Source organism: Oncorhynchus mykiss, chromosome 30 (genome assembly GCF_013265735.2).
Source record: "Oncorhynchus mykiss isolate Arlee chromosome 30, USDA_OmykA_1.1, whole genome shotgun sequence".
NCBI classification, from domain to species: Eukaryota; Metazoa; Chordata; class Actinopteri; order Salmoniformes; family Salmonidae; genus Oncorhynchus; species Oncorhynchus mykiss.
This window is the reverse complement of record NC_050570.1, coordinates 12,178,700-12,201,958: the sequence shown is the minus strand read 5'-3', so window position 1 is coordinate 12,201,958 and position 23,259 is coordinate 12,178,700. Positions and strand designations below refer to the sequence as shown.

Genomic DNA, 23,259 nt, shown 5'->3' with positions numbered 1-23,259 from the left:
CTCTCACTACCACTCCGCTACCACAATCACTACCACTTACCACAACCACAACCGTTCCACCTACCACAACCACTATCACTACCGCATCCACTACCACAACCACAAGAACAACCACTACCACAACCACAACAACAACCACTACCACTACCACTCCAATACCACAACCGCTCCACTACCACAACTGCTCCCAGTAACACAACCACCACAACTTCCCTACCACAACCACTCCACTAGCACAAACATTACCACAACCACAACCACCACCACAACCTCTACAATTACTGCTCCACCTCCACAACCACTACCAATCCACTATCACTTCCACAACCACTACCGCTCCCACTACCATTACCACTACCACAACCGCAACCACAAGCTCTCAACTACCACAACCACTAATACTACTATAGCCACTCCACTACCATCAGCATTACCAAAACCACAACCACTACAACAACCGCTTCCACAACCACTACCGCTCCACAACCACTACCGCTCCACTACCACAACCACTAGGACCACCAAAACCCCTACCACTACCGCTCCACTACCACTTATCACAACCACAAGCGCTCCACCTACCACAACCACTACCACTACCGTTCCACTACCACTAATACAACCACAACCACTACCGCTCATCCTCTGTTTCAACCACTATAACAACCACTGCCACTAGCGCTCCACTACCACTAATACAACCACAACCACTACCGCTCATCCTCTGTTTCAACCACTATAACAACCACTGCCACTAGCGCTCCACTACTACAACCGCTCCCAGTACCACAACCACTACTACAACTCCACTACCACCACCATTCCACTACCACAAACATTACCACAACCACTACCACCACAACCATTACTGCTCAACTTCACCAACAACAACCACAACCACAACCGCTCCCACTACCACAAACACTAACACTACGCAACCTCCCCCGCTCCACTATCACCACCAATCCACTGCCATAAACATTACCACTACCACCACCACAACCCCTCCACTACCACTACCACAACTACCACCACTCCACAACCACTACCAAAACCACCACCACAACCGCTCCACTACCACTATCACCACTGCTCCACTACCACTACGCAACCTCCCCCGCTCCACTATCACCACCAATCCACCACAATAAACATTACAACTACCACAACTGCTCCACTACCACTATCACAACCACAACCACTCCACTACAACTACACCACTACCACAACCACCACCACTATCACTTTACCACAACTACAAGCACTACCACAACCAGAACCACTGCCACTACCACAGTCACAAGTACTCCACTACCACAAAGACTACAGCACAACTACCACAACCACTACCGCTCCTCTACCACTTCCAACACCACTACCACAACCAATACCACAGCCACTCCACTACCACTACCACAATTACTTCTGCTTCACTACCACCACCACTACTGCTACAGCTACCACTACATCAATCCCTACCACCACCACATCCGCTCCACTACCGCAACTACAACTTCTTCATTCCCACTCCAACCACCACTACTGCTACAACTACCACTACTGCTCCACTACCACAACCTCTACTGCTCCATTATCACAACCTCTACTGCTCCATTATCACAACAACTAACCACAACCACTACTGCTACTACAACCACTACCACAATCCCTAAACCACAACCACAACTGCTCCACTACCACAACCACTACCACATCCAAGACCTATTACCACCACCACTACCGCTCCAATACCACTACCACAACCACTACCACCAATGCTGCTCCACTACCACCACCACTACAACTACCACTTCCACTACCACTACCACAACAACTAATGCTCCACTACCAAAAGCACTACTGCTCCACAACCACTCCACTACAGATCCACACATCTGGACCTCATTGGTATGATCTGAGCATGTTTGGGATTTGCTGACCCCTACAGTCAAGGGGAAGTTGTTCCTTCCAATTTTGCAGTGTCAATAATGACATAATCTGACACACTGAGCGGTTTCCGTGGAAACAGCTTGACTGGGCCAACCCCAGGTGGGCAAAGTGTTAACACAGGGGGGAAGGAAGTAGGAGCTGTTGGCAAAAATAAGTTTCAAACTTCAAAGGTACACAGGGAGAAAATATACTTCATCTAACCCTAATAGGATTACCAGGCTTTAGAAATGATTTCTTAAAGACATTTTGTTATTTTTTACGTGGGTGTTAGTGGTACTGCTGTACAAAATATATGGTAGTTCAAACGAGGTGGTTCTGGAGACTAAATTCCATTTTCCATGATATTATGTAAATGGGTTCCTAATCCATGACAGTTTATCCCTGCCAATGAGGTCAGAAACTCAGCCCCTTTTGAAAGTTTGCCATCATTTTAACCAGCCTGGCAGCGAGACATGTTTCCAGTTACTATCTGTATTTATCCTGTGGGAGTTTATTTTTCACTGTGTAATACTCATTACCGACTTTTAACATGAGGAGATACGCTGTTCCTCCGAGGCCCTCGGGTCTGGAGAGAAGCCTCAGGAGTCCTGCAGTTATGTTCCAGGTGTAGATAATTGATTGTGAGCCCAGTTGATTAGAGCCAGCTAGCTCAGCGATGCGGGGCAGGGACTTCTAGATTACCCACTTTTAATCAGGCAAATGGCAGGGGGGTCTATGATGGGATGAGAGAAAAAATGCTACAGTATGTCAGCCTGTCTCCACAGTGTTTCTGAAGTCGTTTTTGTATTTATGATGCATTATAATGAGTGCTACATTTATTCTGAATAGAGTGGTAAGGAGGAGGAGGAGCACCGTGGATCCCGGAAGTAATTTTGCAATTCATTGCAGCCATTGCGATCTGTACAGTTTTCTTGTGTCAATTAACTCGTGACATTCCTGGATTACCCATTATATCAATGAAGTCAAATTTAATCAAACAATATGATAGTCAGTTTAAAAAAAGGTTAACTTTTTATGGCTGCAGGGGCAGTATTGAGTAGCTTGGATGAAAGGTGCCCATATCAAACGGCCTGCTCCTCAGTCATAGTTGCTAATATTTGCATATTATTATTAGTATTGGACAGAAAACACTCTGAAGTTTCTAAAACTGTTTGAATTATGTCTGTGAGTATAACAAAACTTTTTTTTCTGGAGGTGGCAGATTTTCAACCAAGGTCTCATTGAAATTACAGCGAGATATGGATGAGTTTTCACTTCCTACGCCTTCCACTAGATGTCAGCAGTCAATAGAACTTTGTCTGATGACTCTAATGTGAAGGGGGGTCGATTGACACAGGAAATAGTCACCACAGCCATGAGTGGACCATGCTTTCACCAGGCGCGTTCACAGATGAAGGACCTGCGTTCCATCGCTCATCTGAAGTCATTCTAATTCTCCGGTTGGAACGTTATCCAAGATATATGTAAACAACATTCTAAAGATTGATTCAGTACATAGTTTGACATGTTTCTACTGACTGTTACGGAACCTTTGGACATCTCGTCACGTTATAGTGGACGCACTTTGTGATTTTGGAATTGTTTACCAAACGCGCTAACCAAAGTAGCTAATTGGACATAAATAACGGACATTTTCGAACAAATCAGGCATTTATTGTGGACCTGGGATTTCTAGGACTGCATTCTGATGAAGTTCATCAAAGGTAAGGAAAAATGTATCATGTATTTTCTGATTTCTGTTGACTCCAACATGGAGGCTAATTTGGCTACTGTTCTGATTGCCGTCTCATATTATTGCATGGGTTGCTTTTTCCATAAACTTTTTTTGAAATCTGACACAGCGGTTGCATTAAGGAGAGGTATATCTACAAGTCCATGTGTATAACTTGTATTATCATCTACATTTATGATGAGTATTTCTGTTGAAACGATGTGGCTATGCAAAATCACTTGATGTTTTTGGAACTAGTGAATCTAAATTGCCAATGTAAACTCAGATTTTTTTATATAAATATGAACTTTATCAAACAAAACATGCATGTATTGTGTAACATGAAGTCCTATGAGAGTCATCTGATGAAGATAATTCAAGGTTAGTGATTCATTTTATCTTTATTTATGCTTTTTGTGAATGCTATATTTTGCTGGAAAATGGCTGTGCTTATTGTGGTTTGGTGGAGACCTAACATAATCGTTTGTAGTGCTTTCGCTGAAAAGCCTATTTGAAATCGGATACTTTGGTGGGATTAACAATGAGAATAGCTTTAAAATGATATAAGACACATGTATGTTTCAGGAATTGTAATTATGAGATTTCTGTGGTTTGAATTTGGCGCCCTCTATTTTCACTGGTAGTTGTCATATCGATCCCGATATCGGGATTGCAGCCATAACAGGTTTTAAGGGTACAAGATTGTGTCCAAGGAATAAATTAGTCCTAAATATTTCCAAAATTAAAAGCATTGTATTTGGGACAAATCATTCACTAAACCCTAAACCTCAACTACACCTCGTAATGAATAATGTGGAAATTGAGCAAGTTGATGTGTCATGGTCAAAACATATCAATAAAACAGTAGCTAAGATGGGGAGAAGTCTGTCGATAATAAATCGCTGCTCTGCCTTCTTAACAATACTATCAACAAGGCAAGTCCTACTGGCCCTAGTTTTGTTGCACCTAGACTACTGTTCAGTAGCGTGGTCAGGTGCCACAAAGAGGGACTTAGAACAATTGCAGTTCGCTCAGAACAGGGCAGCACGGCTGGCCCTTAAAAGTACACATAGAGCTAACATTGATGACGTGCATGTCAATCTCTTATGGCTCAAAGTGGTAGAGAGATTGACTTCATCACAACTTGTTTTTGTAAGAGGTGTTGACAAGCTGAATGCACCAAGCTGTCTGTTTAAAATACTCGGACACCCATGCATACCCCACAAGACATGCCACTAGAGTTCTCGTCACAGTCCCCAAGTCCAGAACAGACTATGTGAGGCAAACAGTACTCCAAAGAGCCATGCCAGCAGTAGAATCAGATAAAAACAACAGGTAAAGATACACCTTATGGAACAACGGTGACTCTGAAGAGAGACACACACAAAGGTAAAGACACATGCACACACATACATTGTGATATTGTTGTATAATGGTTTTAAACATTTTGTATTGTATATACAGTTGAAGTCGGAAGTTTACATACACCTTAGCCAAATACATTTGAACTCCGTTTTTCACAATTCCTGACATTTAATCCTAGTAAAACATGTCCTGTCTTAGGTTAGTTAGGATCACCAATTTATTGTAAGAATGTGAAATGTCAGAATAATAGTAGAGAGAATGATTTCTTTCAGCTTATAAACTCCTGACCCACTGGAATTGTAATACAGTGAATTATAAGTGAAATAATCTGTCTGTGAACAATTGTTGGAAAAATGACTTGTGTCATGGGCAAAGTAGATGTCCTAACCGACTTGCCAAAACTATAGTTTGTTAAAGAAGTAATTTGTGGAGTGGTTGCAAAATGTGATTTAATGACTCCAACCTAAGTGTATGTAAACTTCCGACTTCAACTGTATGTAGTAGTGTAATAATGTTATATGATGTTGTCACATTCTGACCTTAGTTCCTTTGTTTTGTCTTTGTTTTAGTATGGTCAGTGCGTGAGTTGGGGTGGGCAGTCTATGTTCTTTTTTCTTTGATTTGGGATTTCTGTGTTTGACCTGGTATGGTTCTCAATCAGAGGCAGCTGTCAATTGTTGTCCCTGACTGAGAACCATACTTAGGTAGCCTGTTTTCACTCTTGAGTTGTGGGTGACTATTTTCTGTTTTGTGTCTGCACCAGACAGAACTGTTTCGGTTTCATTTCGTTCTCGTTTTATTCTTTAGTGTTCTGAGTTATAATAAATATCATGAACACTTACCACGCTGCGCATTGGTCCTCCGATCCTTCCTACTACTCCTCCTCGTCAGAGGAGGAAGACAACCGTTACAGATGTACTATTTTATCTGTTGATTCATATGTAATGTAAGTGCTTTAATATGTTTGGACCCCAGGAAGAGTAGCTGCTGCCTTGGCAGCATCTAATGGGGATCCCTAATAAATCCAAATACAAAAATGCAAATACATATCTGGCTATGTTGGTAAAATCACTACATGTCCCATCGAACCAAGCAGGGAGAGGCTGCCTCTTGTCACCGTTCCAAGACCAGTCGGAAACCTTCAGCTAACCCACGTCAATGACGCCAATCGATCTCAAAACTGAACTTAACGCAATGATATCCTTTGCCACCGTTGTCAGATATTTCAAACCAGACATGACTATTCAACAAAACAATAAATCAATACATACTTTTCAAGTTTCTTTCTAACTAATTTCTTAGTTACATGGTTGTATAACTAGCAAAGGAGTACTGAAGTTGAGGGTGGAGTATTTATGAAGTTTGGAAACGAGGACGAAAACTAGCATAGTTCAGCTAGCCAGCTAGTTTAGCCAGGGAAAACGAGCTCGGGACAGGATATATCTGGTTGTACATGCACACTAGGCTAATTCAGGAGACAGATTGTAGTTTTTATGCCATAATATAACGAGCTGGCGGCGAAAAGTTTTATTAAACAATTCAGAGACTGAAACAAATAAATTAGATGACTAACATTTAAGGAGAGCAAATCGATATACGATCCTGAAATCAGATGTAACTGTCAATAGTAAAACAAAGCTTAAAAGGATATTTGAGTGAACCCTGAATACTGAAAATGTATGGTGAATTCACTTCAGGACAGACTCCTCCTCACCACTCTATTCTGTCCGAGGATAAAGAAGAAGCAATTACTAGTATTTGATGGCATAGTAAACTAGACCCTATCTGAAACAAAATGGACATACATTCAATAATTGATCAACATTTGCTATTGCTAAACAAGAAAGCTTCCTGTATGGATCATTTATAACATGTACTGAGCTCCCAAGACTCCATTGTCCATCTCTACTGTATTTCTCTGCAGCATCACAGTGGGTGCAGGCCAACATGCTCTTTAACCTGGCAGTTAACACATCGAAAAACTGCGCTGTTTGTCCGAAAGTCTATCCCAATGCCACAGTATGGGTATCTGTCCCTGTTTTCATGAAGATCAGGCTCCGGAGGGGTTGAGAGTGACACTGCTCCTGGGATCCTCCTCTGGTCTAGTTATTAGACTTGCTCCCCATAGACCATCAGTCAACAGGGTGGCCAGTCCTCTTCTGGTACTCTTCTCACCGTTCATACTGTATATGAATTAAACATGGAGTATTCAGACTCTTTACTCAGTACTTTGTTGAAGCACCTTTGACAGCAATTACAGCATCAAGTCTTCTTGGGTATGACGATATAAGCTTGGCACACCTGTATTTGGGAAGTAAGATATCCCAGCAAGATATCCCCTTCAACACCAAGAACAGCAAAAGGCATCCAACCCACCGGCACCTCATCCTCATGCTGTGAATCTCAGGTCGTAAACAATTCATCACAGACGATACCATATACAGTTAATCACAGACGACCCAATATACGGTAAATCACAGACGATACCATATACAGTTAATCACAGACGATACCATATACAGTTAATCACAGACGATACAATATATGGTTAATCATAGACAACACAATATACAGTTAATCACAGACGACCCAATATACGGTAAATCACAGACGATACAATATATGGTTAATCACAGACGATACAATATACAGTTAATCACAGATGACCCAATATACGGTAAATCACAGACGATACAATATATGGTTAATCACAGACGATACAATATACAGTTAATCACAGACGATACCATATACAGTTAATCACAGACGATACAATATATGTTTAATCACAGACGACCCAATATACGGTTAATCACAGACGATACAATATACAGTTAATCACAGACGATACCATATACAGTTAATCACAGACGATACCATATACAGTTAATCACAGACGATACAATATATGGTTAATCACAGACGACCCAATATACGGTAAATCACAGACGATACAATATACAGTTAATCACAGACGACACAATATACAGTTAATCACAGACAACCCAATATACGGTAAATCACAGACGATACCATATACAGTTAATCACAGACGATACCATATACAGTTAATCACAGACGACACAATATACAGTTAATCACAGACGACACAATATCACAGACGATACCATATACAGTTAATCACAGATGACACAATATATGGTAAATCACAGACGATACAATATATGGTTAATCACAGACGATACAATATACGGTAAATCACAGACAATACAATATATGGTTAATCACAGACGATACAATATACGATAAATCACAGATGACTTAACTTGCAGAGCTATGAATGTCATATCTCTAAATGATGCCATTTACATGTGTTGAAAGGAGAAGAACAACGTTAAAAAAACACATTCATTATAAAGAACAATATACACAGGGAGGTACTGCTGCTCTTCCCTGCTGTTCAAGAGACCGTCTCCATGCAACTCGTCATTATTAATCCACACCTTTAAAGGAAATATTGCAGCCATTTCTCATGATTACTGTTGCTTGCTTACACCATTTACATAGAGATTACATTGCTTCGGCAAGGAAACCTGGCTGAGCAGGCGTTACAGTGATGGTGTGCAGGGGGTTGCTGTGATGGACTGGGTCAGCACACTTAGTGCATGCCAATCAAGCTAACACGCTTTGATAAATAGATGCACATCATCACTTGTTTATCCGGGCTCACAATTCACTTGGAATTATTTACAGTTTTGTAGGCTCGCTCAGCATTTTACCGCCTAAGAGAAAAAGATGGGTATCACATGTAATTGAATGTAGGAAGTTAGCAGCATGTCTATTAATGGTGAATTAGCCCACAACATATTATCATCAATTATTTTTGGGTGCTTAGCCAGGAGTGAAATGAGATTGCTATGCTTACTTCTATTGGTGCAAGAGCTATAGGTGTCATTGTAAAGCTGGTATTGATGTTTTTCTGTTATATGGTGATGGTTTAGTTGCTAATTGGATGCTTGTTAAACCCTGTATTTATTTGGGATTAACCCAAACCTGCTCTAGGGCTGCAGCTGGAAGTCTGGAACTGTTGACAGACCCAAAGGGAGACTCTCATACAGGAAAAGCCCTCCAAACTATTTCAGGGCTAATAAAACACAGGAGATACAATCTTAGGAAAAAGGGTTCCAAAAGGGTTCTTTGGCTGTCCCCATAGGAGAACCCTTTTTGGTTCCAGGTAGAACCCTTTTTGGATCCAGGTAGAACCCTTTTTTGGTTCCAAGTAGAACCCTCTGTGGAGGGTTCTGTATGGAACGAGCACCACTCGTTTTCCACTCTTCCTTTCTGCCCTGGACTCTCCTGAATGTTCAGGGGGAGAGTAGAAGCACAGGACAGGCAGCCTGATGTGAGACCAGAGGATGTCAACTGCTACCTTAAAGTCAGCATTCCACCCTACACTATGCACTACAGAGTGGTATGTCCATTCTACTTATTACATTTCTGCCTGCGCTGTATAACACAGTGGTTGTCCAAACGTTCCATGTATTTTATTTATTCTAGAGCTAACGCACCTGATTCAACTTGTCAACTAGGGAATCAGGTAGTTCAGGGCTACAACAAAATCTTAAAATATCTGGGGTCCCCGAGGTTTGAGAGGTTTGAGAACCACTGGTGTAACATTACTCTGCACTCAGTATCTGTGAACTCAGCATCTGATTCTGACCCAAGAAAACAGGTGGGTGGACTCTCAAGCCAATCGATGACTCTAATTGATCCATTAAGTGCCACGGAGAGCTGAACCACGGCCCTCAAGGATTAGGTTGGTGCTCCCCTGCTCCCATGCTAGCTAGAGATACAGCTCATTTATAATAGTCCCGGGCTAATGCGCACACACTCTGTTAATCTCACACATACATGTTACAGCTGATTAATTTATATTCAGCAATTACAATATAATTAATGTGCGGCCTTTTGTCCACCCTGACGAAAGCTGCCATAATACTTTAATCAGAGGGCTTGGAGAGAACTGAGTTTGATTATGAAACAGACCCTAGAAAAATACATCTGTGAACTTACTGGTGATTATGCTGAGAATCAATGACATTACCTATCTCTATATTCATTTATCAACACAATACAAATGTTCACAGACCACTTTGAAATGTTCCACCCCCTTCCCATATCCTCTGATGCATCAATAAAATTGTGGAGCAATCAATTATTCTGGTGCGTAATGTAACTAAGTTTTAATAATTGCTAGTTGTAAATACATTTTGATTGGTGAATGGGAGAGGCCATACCCTAATGCCTTAGCAGTCTCTCCAAGCAAAGAACAAGCAAGACTAAAAGAGAATCAGAGATGCTCTCTGTGTTTTTTGTCTTAGACTGTCCCCTGGTAGTCTATTTTGACATTCAGCGACTTGACATGTGAACCTTCAAGGTATCCCCTGCTGTTGAGACAGCAAATGCTGAGGTGCACTCAGCCAAACTAGGCAAGACAGTGTTTGAGTCAAACATTGGGGCAATGCATGCAGGCAGAGCGTAAAACGCTGACCAACAGTACACATCTCCCAAACAAGGGAACACACCTTCCTTTCAGCACAATTCAAGTTTCTCAGTACATTTGAGATTTTTCTCATACATCCCAAATCAAGCAGTTGTTCTTAGTGGAATAAAAATATTGCTGTATATTGGCAGGGAAAGAGACTTTTGGATTCAATTGCATTTGTTAATCCTTCAGCATAGCGTCACAAAAACAGCCCACAATTATCAGCTATATCTAGCTGGAGAAATAAAAATATATTAATCAGCGTTTCAGTAAAAGCCTGTGAGTAGCCATGTTGTGCCAGTAAAAAGAGCCCCATCACACCTACCAGACTCTCTGGAGATCTGGACAAAAGCCTCCACGCCACTTTCGCCGTAATTCCCCTCCGAGGCCAGGGTCGACACATAGTTCCAGCCCATCGCCGTGACGATGTCCAGCATGGCCTGAGCTTGGTAGGAGTCCGGTGGCACCACACGGGAGAAGAAGTCGTAGCGTGTGTTGTCACTCAGCTCGGGTGCCGTGGATGCATAGCTGATCTGAGGGATCTATGGAGACAAGGAAACACTAGTGTAAGCCAAGTATTTAATGCCAAACAAGTAATTGTTCAATTAATGGAATATGCTCCCCAGATATCTACTATATGTTACACATAGGGATATTAACGAGAGTCAGAACCTTTCGGAACCACCTGACTTGAAACTTTATTTCGTCATGTTTAGGAGTCTTTTATCCCAAAAGAACTTCAAAACCAAAATTCCACAATGTCCTTGCTTTGTTTCTTGTCAACTGGATACAGTGTAAATGGAGAAGAGAGAGGGAACTGTAAGGTATTAGACAGACAGACAACACACAGACAGAAAACACACAGACAGATAGGCATAGCCTGTTAGACAAGGAGAGAAGGTTGGATAATGGTCCTTTAGAGAGCGATTGAAGGCCTGATTGATTTCACTTCAGTCAAAGGCCAGGGTGTGCGGGCAGGCCTTACAGGCTTGTCTCATTGGCATTCAAAGAGAGGGGGAATGGAAGAAAGAAAGACAGGCAAAGGCCTGCCAGCAATACAAATGCCACTCACTGGCTGGCAGCTTGAGCCGATCTCAGCTCATTCACAGACAGCTACAAATTAAACCGGCTGTAAATACAAATGCATCTGATGGGTTTGACATAATTGCAATCACCTGTGATATGCCAACGTTCTGTCAGTCCCAGGTTAACCCTTGAACATTGGGATTGACTTGATCCATTTTGTTAGATTTTTTCCCAAACGCTGGGATTTCAGAGCCATAAGATAACAAGAGCTAAGTGAGTACCAGAGGCAACAAGTGATTAATTATCACCATTGATTCATTTCTGCCATTAAGTGATTAAGATCTGGATTGAAACAAAGGCCATTTTTATGTGAACTATGTGAACAAATCAAGTTTTCCAGGGGCCAAAGCGTCTGCTTGTGCTTGTCTTTATTTTCCCATTAGAACATAATTTAAAATGCGGGAACATGGAGCTGAAGTTTATACACCCTAAAGTCAATCAATGGACTGTGGCTTCAGAGAACAAACTCTGCCCTTTTGTATTCCATTTTGATTTATAGGGGTCATCTCAGGGTAAAGCATTCAACCTCTGAATTGTGTTATAGTGAGATAAATCATATTGACCTCTGGATATAGATCTCATCTTTCCTAACATGGAGATTTACTCTCTCTCTCTCTCACACACACACACACACACACACACACACACACACACACACACACACACACACACACACACACACACACACAAGATATTATCATAATTCACTGCAAACTTCCATAAAGTTTAGCCACTGAATGACATGAATAATGCAAAAGGTAACTACAATAAAGGAAAACAAATAAAGAAACCATAACAGGTTGAGATAATGTTCACTACGGTGTAATGAGCTCAGATGCTGAACTGTACTGAACAAAAATAGAAACGCAACATGCAACAATGTCAACCATACAACTGAGTTACATTTCATATAAGGAAATCAGTCCATTTAAATAAATTCATTAGGCCTGAATCTGTGGATTTGACATGACAAAGCCAGGCCCAGCCAACCAGAATTAGTTTTTCCCCACAAAAGGGCTTTAATACAGACAGTGTTATTTTTGTTCAGTATATTTACAAACACAATGGTTATGAGAATAGTTCACATTACAATAATGTCAATACATCTTCCTACATCAACAAATATCAACAGAGGTACACTGACACACAGAAATATATTATTGATTGCTTTAACCAATCAAAGTACAATGCTTTTACATTTTTTTTTGTGTAGGTTTGGGAATGTTGATGCTTAGTTGTCTGCACCTTTAGGTGGCTCTGACATGCTGACCAGACCAAATGCGCACGTTGATTTTGTCCACCCGCACCAGACGTGATCAGGACACGCAGGTTGAAATATCAACTAAATATATTAATTTGGGCACAGGTTGAAAAGCATTAAACATTTATGGCAATTTAGCTAGCTTTCTTGCTGTTGCTAGCTCATTTGTCCGGGATATAAACATTGGGTTGTTATTTTACCTGAAATGCACAAGGTCCTCTACTCCGACAACTAATCCACAGATAAAACGGTAAACCAAATGAGTTTTTAGTCATCTTTCCTCCTTCCTTCAGGCTCCTTCTTATTTTGGACTTTATATGATGGTTGGCAACCAACTTTAGGTGGATTACCGCAACCAACAGAGTGTGGACCTCAGTTCATCTTTCAATCACCCACGTGGATATATGCTCCCAAAAACCACAGAGGACATGGTATGTGGGTATATGCTTCTAAAAACTAACGAGGAGATTGGAGAGGCCGGACATGCAGTGCGTTGAGCGTCATAAATAGAACCAATTTCTATTTTAGCGCCTGGCCACGCAGACGCACGCTGATGAGCGCAAGCAGTGTGGGTGCAATGATTGAATAACATGTACAGTATGCGATGTGTTCGGTCTGGTCATCATGTGAGAGTCATAAGGATGTCACTTGGGAAATTACAATCACAGGCAGAACACTTTATCCTCTTACATTATACAAAGAAATGTCCATTCCTCTGGAAGCCTATGGAGAGTTGTTGGCACAAGTAGATGGGGAGAATGCCACTTTAATTAGTGGTCTAATTCAGGAATATTGTAGATCAGCATATCTTGATATCTTCATCTCAAAACCCACCAACACATTAAGCCTTCCTTTTGATTATCATCATCCCAACCATCCTCATCATCCCCACCATCCTCATCCCCACAATCCTCATCATCCTCACAATCATCATCCTCATCAGCATCATTATCATTCCCTCATCATCATCATTATCATCATCATCATCATCCTCATCATCCGCATCACCGTCATATTGTAGTGTTCCTAGTATATTATCACGAGTCCCAGACCTCTGGGTCTTACAAAACGCAAACATGACTAGAGTACTTCCAGGGGTGATGTTGTGAGACTGTGAAGATCAGGGTGGTTCTGGGTCAGTGTGCGCTGAGTTTAATATGGCCGTGATTGCAGAGCCAGACTAATGCAGGGGGGGCCACCTTTCTTTTTAAGAAAACAGCTAACTTCCTGCATTTCAACACATTTTGCCATGAAGCAAAAATAAAAAGTTGTTGATTTATAGCCCATCTCGTGCTATCCTCACATTTTGCTCAGAGGATGAGAGAAAATGTGTTTTAAAGCTTATTTCCTGCAATTCTACAAATTTTTTCTTATGCCGTTTTCATATGCTATCCAGGGGGCCCCCAACCCAAACGTGCCCGTTCAGTAATCCGGCCCTGCGTGATTGACTCTGTAGAGCAGAAGGCTGAAGCACTTGACACTGGGCTGGATCTGTGGCGTGTATTTACAGCGCTGCTAAGAGCACCAGTGATAAATCATGCTCTAATTCTCCACTGCTACTGTGGACATCCACATGGCTCCATTATAGGGAGAGAGGAACAAAGGAGTGGGGAAGATGGAAGAAATGGCGATAGAGGGATAGAGAAATCTTTCTCAAAGGGGATTGGAGAATATGAAAAAAAGAAAAAAGGTGAGAGAGACGGAGAAAGAGAGAGAGAGAGAGAGAGAGAGAGAGAGAGAGAGAGAGAGAGAGAGAGAAAGACAGAGACAGAGACAGAGGCAGAGAGAAAGGGAGTGAGGGGATAAAGAATAGAGCGAGCGATCGAGAACAGTTTTGAAATGTGACTTGAGGGCTCACCAGATGTACTCCCACGTGTCGTAGCCCAAAGAAAGTGATGAGACTCATCAAGTCTCATGGAGAATTCCTCCATCATACACATCTGCCGCACACAAACACACTCTGCTGCTTCAGCCTATCTAGGTGACCATAAGGCAGGACAACGCATCACAACTGCTGTAACAGTTCTCAGTTTTACACAAACAAAATGCGTGTGGTCATGAACTGTTATGATATACTATGACAGACCTTATGTCATCTGTATGTCAGAAATGTAAGTCCTTATCCATCCACACAACAGTATGCTGTGAGATATCGGCATGTGGCTCCTTCCACGGTGGGCCACTTTAGCAGCTAATGGAGCTGTCACACCTAGAGGGACAGTATTGGCCTGATATATGGTGGCCTGACAATAGTCATTAACCTCAACACCGACCTTTATTTAAAACAATCTAGCAAACAGCAGGCCAAGTGTCTCAATAAATGGTGTAAACAGAGACAGATGTGTGTGTGTGTGTATCAACATATTTATAACCATTATTTTTCTTTCACACACACACACACACACATGCAGGCACCCACACCCACAAACACACACACAGACAAAATCCCCACCGTCCGCACCATACATTTCCATATTGATAGTGGCTCCTCTCTGACCAGGGATGATAATTGATTGAGAGAAAGATTGAGGGAGAAAAGCTAATTCGACATGACAGGACAGCCAGGTCTCGTCTCTCTATGTCTGTCCCCCCCCCCCACCCCCCCCCCTGAACTTAGCTCTCCATGTAGTCTCCATGGCTACGTCCCTCTTGCAGGTTGGAATTTATTGGGATGGCTCATGTACTGGAGGCAGCCCTGCAGTGTTCACTAGCTGACACAGTCACAGAGTCATAAAATCTGATTTTAAGCATTTCGCTAATGCTTAACCATAACCTTAAATTAAGACCTAAAGCTCATTTCTGTTTTCATGAATTTTGACAATATAGCCCATTTGGACTTTGCAGCTGGCCCATCTAGCCGAAATTGCTCAGTGTTGCCTCCAGGGCAAGATTCATGACAATAAACGTCAACCTCCGTCCCTCTATCTCCTTCTTCTCTCTCTTGTTTTCTCCACTATCACTGTTTAATGGTTTTGGGAGGTTTTCTGACAAGCTCTCTACGCCCAAAAAGATGCTGGCCACAGGAACATCCATGGATGACATTATCTGATGTGACTTTATCATTCCTGCCCTCCTACAGTAGTTGACAGTGGCATCCTGGGACCAATCTGACTTCCATAATATGACAGCTTGACTGCACTGTAAGGTCACCGTTCGTCTTCGTTGTTTTGTTTTTAATGCATTTCTATGCTCACTGCTTACATATTTTTTTAAGGGCACTTGTTTGTTATGTGCTTATGCACACAACTTATTCTGCACCACAACCCAAATGCTGTGAGCAACACTGAAAATAGGTTTTCACGTAGTTTAATGGAGGTACATTTAAAGGAAACATGGGAAGCACAAAGTGCCTACAGAATATTGGAAGCCATATACTACAGGTAACTGCCAAAATAAAGGAAACACTTGAGTAAATGAGGGATACAAAGTATATTGAAAGCAGGTGCTTCCACACAGGTGTGGTCCCTGAGCTAATTAAGCAATTAACATCCCATCAAGCTTAGTGTTGTTTATAAAAATGCTGACTAGTTTGGCTACCATGGCTAGAAGAAGAGATCTCAGAGGGGTCTCAAAGGAGCACAGGGTGTTTAAAGGGTGTGTGTGTGTGTGTGTGTGTGTGTGTGTGTGTGTGTGTGTGTGTGTGTGTGCGTGCGTGCGTGCGTGCGTGCGACTCAGTCACCAGATCTCAACCCAATTGAACACTTATGGGAGTTTCTGGAGCGGTGTCTAAGACAGCGTTTTCCACCACCTTCTACAAAACACCAAATTATGGAATTTCTCGTGGAGGAATGGTGTCGCATCCCTTTCCAGACACTTGTAGAGTCTATGCCAAGGCACAGTGAAGCTGTTCTGGTGGCTCGTGGTTGCTCAACACCCTTTGTCAGATACCTGTACATTTAGGCAAGACCCCAGAGTTGATGTCTCACAAAAACGTCTATATTGTCCGAACAGTTTGGCCTACACACAAACACGATGGTGTTCTCTGTTTTGCTCTACGACCCACACAAGTGTCACCTTTATGGTAGAGTAGCCAGAAGGAAGCCACTGCTCAGTAAAAGGCACATGACAGCTCACTTTGAGTTTGCCAAAAGGCACCTAAAGGACTCTCAGACCATGAGAAACAAGATTCTCTGGTCTGATGAAACAAAGATTGACCTGAATGCCAAGCATCACGCCTGGAGAAAACCTGACACCATCCCTACGGTGAAGCATGGTAGTGGCAGCATCATTCTGTGGGGATGTTTTTCAGCGCCAGAGACTGGAGACTAGTCAGGATCGAGGGAAAGATGAACAGAACAAAGTACTGAGAGATCCTTGATGAAAACCTACTCCAGAGCGCTCAGGACCTCAGACTGGGACAATGATTCACCTTCCAACAGGACAACAACCCTAAGCACACAGCCAAGACAATGCAGGAGTGGCTTCGGGACAAGTCTCTGAATGTCCTTGATTGGCCCAGCCAGAGTCTGGACATGAACCCGATCGAACATCTCTGGAGAGACCTGAAAATAGCAGTGCAGTGACGCTCTCCATCCAACCTGACAGAGCTTGAGAGGATCTGCAGAGAAAAATGGGAGAAACTCCCGAAATACAGGTGTACCAAGCTTGTAGCTTCATCCCCAAGAAAACTCAAGGCTGTAATCGCTGCCAAAAGTGCTTCAACAAAGTACTGAGTAAAGGGTCTGAATACTTATATACTTACACTTACATTTTAGATGTCACTGATGTAAATGTCAAATTTCTGGGTTTTCTTTTTAATACATTTGCAAATATTTGAAAAAACATTTTTTTCTTTGTCATTATTGGGTATTGTGTGCAGATTGATTAGGGGAAAAATATTTAATCAGTTTTAGAATAATGCTGTAACGTAACAAAATGTGGAAAAAATCAAGGGGTCTGAATGCTTTCCGAATGCACTGTATTTTTCCATGTAATAATATGTTATTCAATGCTTTTCTATGGGTTAATACATTTTATCAAATAAGTTTTGAAATACTGTATATTTGTATGTTACCTAAAGGGGTCCTAAAATTCAAAGGCTCTAAGGGGTTAAAATCTCTTCACATTGTTTACTCATTTTGCTTGCACATAGAAATCTCCTGAGGTTACACACAGTTGAAGTCAGAAGTTTACATACACTTACATAAACTCATTTTTCAACTTCTCCACAAATTTCTTGTTGACAAGCTATAGTTTTGGCAAATCGGTTAAGACATCTTCTTTGTGCATTATACAAGTAATTTTTCCAACAATTGTTAATTAACAGACATATTATTTCACGGATTATTTCACGTATAATTCACTGTATCACAATTCCAGTGGGTCAGAAGTTTACATATACTAAGTTAACTGTGCCTTTAAACAGCTTGGAAAGTTACAGAAAATGATGTCAAGGCTTTAGAAGCTTCTGATTGGCTAATTGACATAATTTGAGTCAATTGGAGTTGTACCTATGGATGTATTTCAAGGTCTACCTTCAAACTCAGTGCCTCTTTGCTTGACATCATGGTAAAATCAAAATAAATCAGCCAAGAAATGGTAGACCTCCACAAGTCTGGTTCATCTTTGGGAGCAATTTCCAAATCCCTGAAGGTACCACGTTCATCTGCACAAACAATAGTACGCAAGTATAAACACCATGGGACCACGGAGCCATCAAACCGCTCAGGAAGGAGACGCGTTCTGTCTCCTAGAGATGAACGCACTTTGGTGCGAAAAGTGCAAATCAAACCTGACTCAATTACACTAGCTCTGTCAGGAGGAATGGGCCAAAATTCACCCAACTTATTGTGGGAAGCTTGTGGAAGGCTACCCAAAATGTTTGACCCAAGTTAAACAATTTAAAGGCAATGCTACCAAATACCAATTGAGAGTATATAAACTTCTGACCCACTGAGAATGTGATGAATGAAAGAAAAGCTGAAATAAATCATTCTCTCTACTATTATTCTGACATTTCACATCTTAAAATAAAGTGATGATCCTAACTGACCTAAGACAGGGAATTTTTACGATGATTAAATGAATTGTGAAAAACTGAGTTTAAATGTATTTTGCTAAGGTGTATGTAAACTTCCGACTTCAACTGTATTATCAAGGTAAGCTGTCCCCAATGTGAACTGGTTCTACCCTCCGGTATTCCACTACTCTGTTTTTCTGCTTTATTCCAACTGAAATATCTGATGTTGACAGTATTTCAGACGCATGTAGACTATACGACTTAAAAACCAGGATTACCTTCTGTAAGAATCTCCACTTAATTTTCTATTTTCTAATGAAGAAATATATGCACTCTAACCTACACTGAGTGTTCAAAATATTAGGAATACATGCTCTTTTCATGACAGACTGACCAGGTGAATCCAGGTGAAAGCTATGATCCCTTATTGATGTCACCTGTTCAATCCACTTCAATCAGTGTAGATGAAAGGGAGTAGACAGGTTAGAGAGCGATTTTTAAGCCTTTAGACAATTGAGACATGGATTGTGTATGTGTGCCATTCAGTGGGTGAATAGGCAAGAAAAAAGTGCCTTTGAACAGAGAATGGTAGTAGGCCCCAGGCGCACCAGTTTGAGTGTGTCAAGAACTCAAATGCTGCTGGATTTTTCACGCTCAACAGTTTCTCATGTGTATCAGAAAGGTCCTTCACCCAAAGGACATCTAGCCAACTTGACACAATTCTGGGAAACATTGCAGTCAACATGACTGCAGCATCTCTGTGGAACGCTTATTAGGAAGGTGTTCGTAATGTTTTGTACACTCAGTGTATATTTTTTAAACTACTAATCGGACAGACAAGAGAGCAAATTATGTCCGGGGGGGTCGGGGGTTCAACCCCCTGAATGGGAGATGAGCCCCATTAAACGCAACAAAAGTCAATCTATTGGGGGGGCACTAAATAATGCTAATTTCACTATTCTCCTATTTGTTAAAATGCTGTTTTTTAACTGCTACATTGCTAAATATGAAAAGAATAACTTATTCCGAATCAAACAAACACCCCCACCTCTCTGTCATGGTTTAAACCATGTATTTCCATGTGGCTGCACTTTCCATATTTCAGCCCCTTTTCAGGTGTCCCAACTTTACGTTTTACAAAAAAATTCAATTTGTCAGCAAACATCAATTAATTCAGGCTACAAGAGTGTAAGTCTAATGACAATCACCAAATGTCATGACAGTTTTTGATGTTTTGTGACAGATCTTTTCATGCATCAAATGGCGGGTGCACAGTGCAGAGTTGACAAACTTGTGTAGGTGGCCTACTTTTTTAACAATCAGTATCATGACAGGTTGTGTTCATGCCACATCAAAAAGTTATACATTTTTACTGTTAAATTACATGTTTTTACAATTAGGCCCATACAACATCCCCCCCCCCACCCCCCAATGTTACAGTATAATTTGCAGTCTGATGCATATCATGTAAAATCAAAGACAGTTTTCAAATCCGAGCCCCATTGATAACACTATGGTATAAGACTTTCTTCACAGCACTGAATGAACAGATACGTAGCAATACATAGACAGGAAATGTTTCTAATTTGTAGTAACACGAAATCCCTAACATGTTTACTGTCAGTTTTAGTCTGGTTAAAACATTCAAATCACTTTCAGATCACAATGCCTTGAAAACGTATTCACCCCCTTGGCATTTTTCCTATTTTGTTGCATTAGAACCTGTAATATAAATGTATTTTTATTTGGATTTCATGTAATGGACATACACAAAATAGTCCAAATTGGTGGTGAAGTGAAATGAAAAAAATGACTTTAAATAAAAAAATGGAAAAGTGGTGCGTGCATATGTTTTCACCCCCTTTGCTATGAAGCCCCCAAATAAGATCTGGTGCAACCAATTATCTTCAGAAGTCACATAATTAGTTAAAGTCCACTTGTGTGCAATCTAAGAACTGAATGTATTTTCTCAAATGATGTCTTTCAATTGTGTTCAGGAATGCTTTAGTAAAGGTAGAGAAGAACCGAATGTCACACAGATGTAGGATCTTAATTTAAGCCTGTTTGCCACCGCAGGAAAATAATCCTGCAGCAACAGGAAATGTGAATTATTATGTGTATTCTAATTAATGGACATTTTTGTAGGGTTGAAACATTTTTCTTAAGGGAAAATGGAGTCTGAAATATCAGAGTGGAAATTACAAACTTCAGAAGCCTTTTTAAAACTCAAATACACTACACGTTTTACAGGTCCTGAACAGTCATCCTGAAAAGTACTTTTTTAGATGGCTACCAGGAAGTTTGAAAAGACAGGCTGAGTGGGCGGGGTTTCACGCCCTGACCTTAGAGAGCCTTTTTATGTCTCTATTTGGTTTGGTCAGCGTGTGATTTGCGTGGGCATTCTATGTGTTGTATTTCTTTGTGTTTGGCCGAGTGTGGTTCCCAATCAGAGGAAGCTGTCTATCGTTGTCTCTGATTGGGAATCATACTTAGGTAGCCTTTTTTCCCACCTATGTTGTGGGATCTTGTCCTTGTATTGTTGCTGTTGAGCCCTACAAGGCTGTATGTTTAATTGGTTATCTTTCTTGTTTTTCTAGTTATCATTAAAGAATATGATTAATCTACCCCACGCTGCATCTTGGTCTAATTCCACCACCAACGACGATCGTCGTCGTCCTGTCCCACTTGCAGAAAAGCATCCCCAAAGAATGATGTTTCCACCTCCATGCTTCACGGTTGGGATGGTGTTCTTGGGGTTGTACTCATCCTTCTTCTTCCTCCAAACACGGCGAGTGGAGTTTAGACCAAAAAGCTCTATTTTTGTCTCATCAGACCACATGACCTTCTCCCATTCCTCCTCTGGATCGTCCAGATGGTCATTGGCAAACTTCAGACGGGCCTGGACATGCGCTGGCTTGAGCAGGGGGACCTTGCGTGCGCTGCAGGATTTTAATCCATGACGGCGTAGTGTGTTACTAATGGTTTTCTTTGAGACTGTGGTCCCAGCTCTCTTCAGGTCATTGACCAGGTCCTGCCGTGTAGTTCTTGGCTGATCCCTCACCTTCCTCATGATCATTGATGCCCCACGAGGTGAGATCTTGCATGGAGCCCCAGACCGAGGGTGATTGACCGTCATCTTGAACTTCTTCCATTTTCTAATAATTGCGCCAACAGTTGTTGCCTTCTCACCAAACTGCTTGCCTATTGTCCTGTAGCCCATACCAGCCTTGTGCAGGTCTTCAATTGTATCCCTGATGTCCTTACACAGCTCTCTGGTCTTGGCCATTGTGGAGAGGTTGTAGTCTGTTTGATTGAGTGTGTGGACAGGTGTCTTTTATACAGGTATACAGGTAACGAGTTCAAACAGGTGCAGTTAATACAGGTAATGAGTGGAGAACAGGAGGGATTCTTAAAGAAAAACTAACAGGTCTGTGAGAGCTGGAATTCTTACTGGTTGCTAGGTGATCAAATACTTATGTCATGCAATAAAATGCTAATTAATTTCTTAAAAATCATACAATGTGATTTTCTGGATTTTTGTTTTAGATTCCGTCTCTCACAGTGGAATTGTCCCTATGATAAAAATGACAAACCTCTACATTCTTTGTAAGTAGGAAAACCTGCAAAATCGACAGTGTATCAAATATCTCCCCACTGTAATCCTCGCCCCTCTGCAAACCCACCTTCTCCGATGTTGGTTACGAGGCGGTACTTATTTAAATTAGATAAGAGAATATCATGTTACCGTTACAGTTGGTGTTTTAAAATGAGAGTTAAGGGGATGTCACCTTGTCCCCTTAATCATGCCATGTGTTTGACATGTGGGAGGGGAAGCAACAGTCATTTTTCATACTATGGTTATCATACTTCGATCTGGTTTCCTTCAAATATCATCCAATTTAATGAAAAACATGATTTTGACTGTTCAGGACCTATAAATGTCCTGCATTAAAGGAAGATTCTCCTGCAACATGACGATCAGATTAAGATCCTACATCTGTAACATAGCCTTTTCAAGTAGAACCAAAAGCTTTATTTTTCCTACAGGTTAAATAAACAATATTAAACATGGGCATAACATAAGCCTCATCAAATCAAATGTTATTAGTCACATGCTTCGTAAACAACAGGTGCAGACTAACAGTGAAATGCTGATTTACAGGGCTTTCCCAGAGACGAAAAAAAGAGAAATAATAGAAAAATAATAACACAAGGAATAAACACAATGAGTAACAATAACTTGGCGATATACATGGGGTACCAGTGCTGAGTCGATGTGTAGGGGTACGGGGTAATTGAAGTAGGATAAAGGTATGGAGGTAGGGATACATGTAGGTAGGGATAAAGTCACTAGGCAACAGGATAGATAATAAATATTAGCAACAGCGTATGTGATGAGTCAAAACAGCAGTGGTCTAAAG

General features: G+C 41.3%; 1 protein-coding gene across 1 annotated transcript in view; it reads right to left on the bottom strand.

The window, feature by feature from the left end:
- The window catches only part of grm8b (glutamate receptor, metabotropic 8b), a 195,517-nt gene that overhangs the window by 107,691 nt on the left and 64,567 nt on the right, over nucleotides 1-23,259 (bottom strand). The window contains exon 3 of the mRNA XM_021598822.2: nucleotides 10,858-11,074. Coding sequence (XP_021454497.1) covers nucleotides 10,858-11,074 — 217 coding nt within the window. The remainder of the gene's footprint in view (nucleotides 1-10,857; nucleotides 11,075-23,259) is intronic.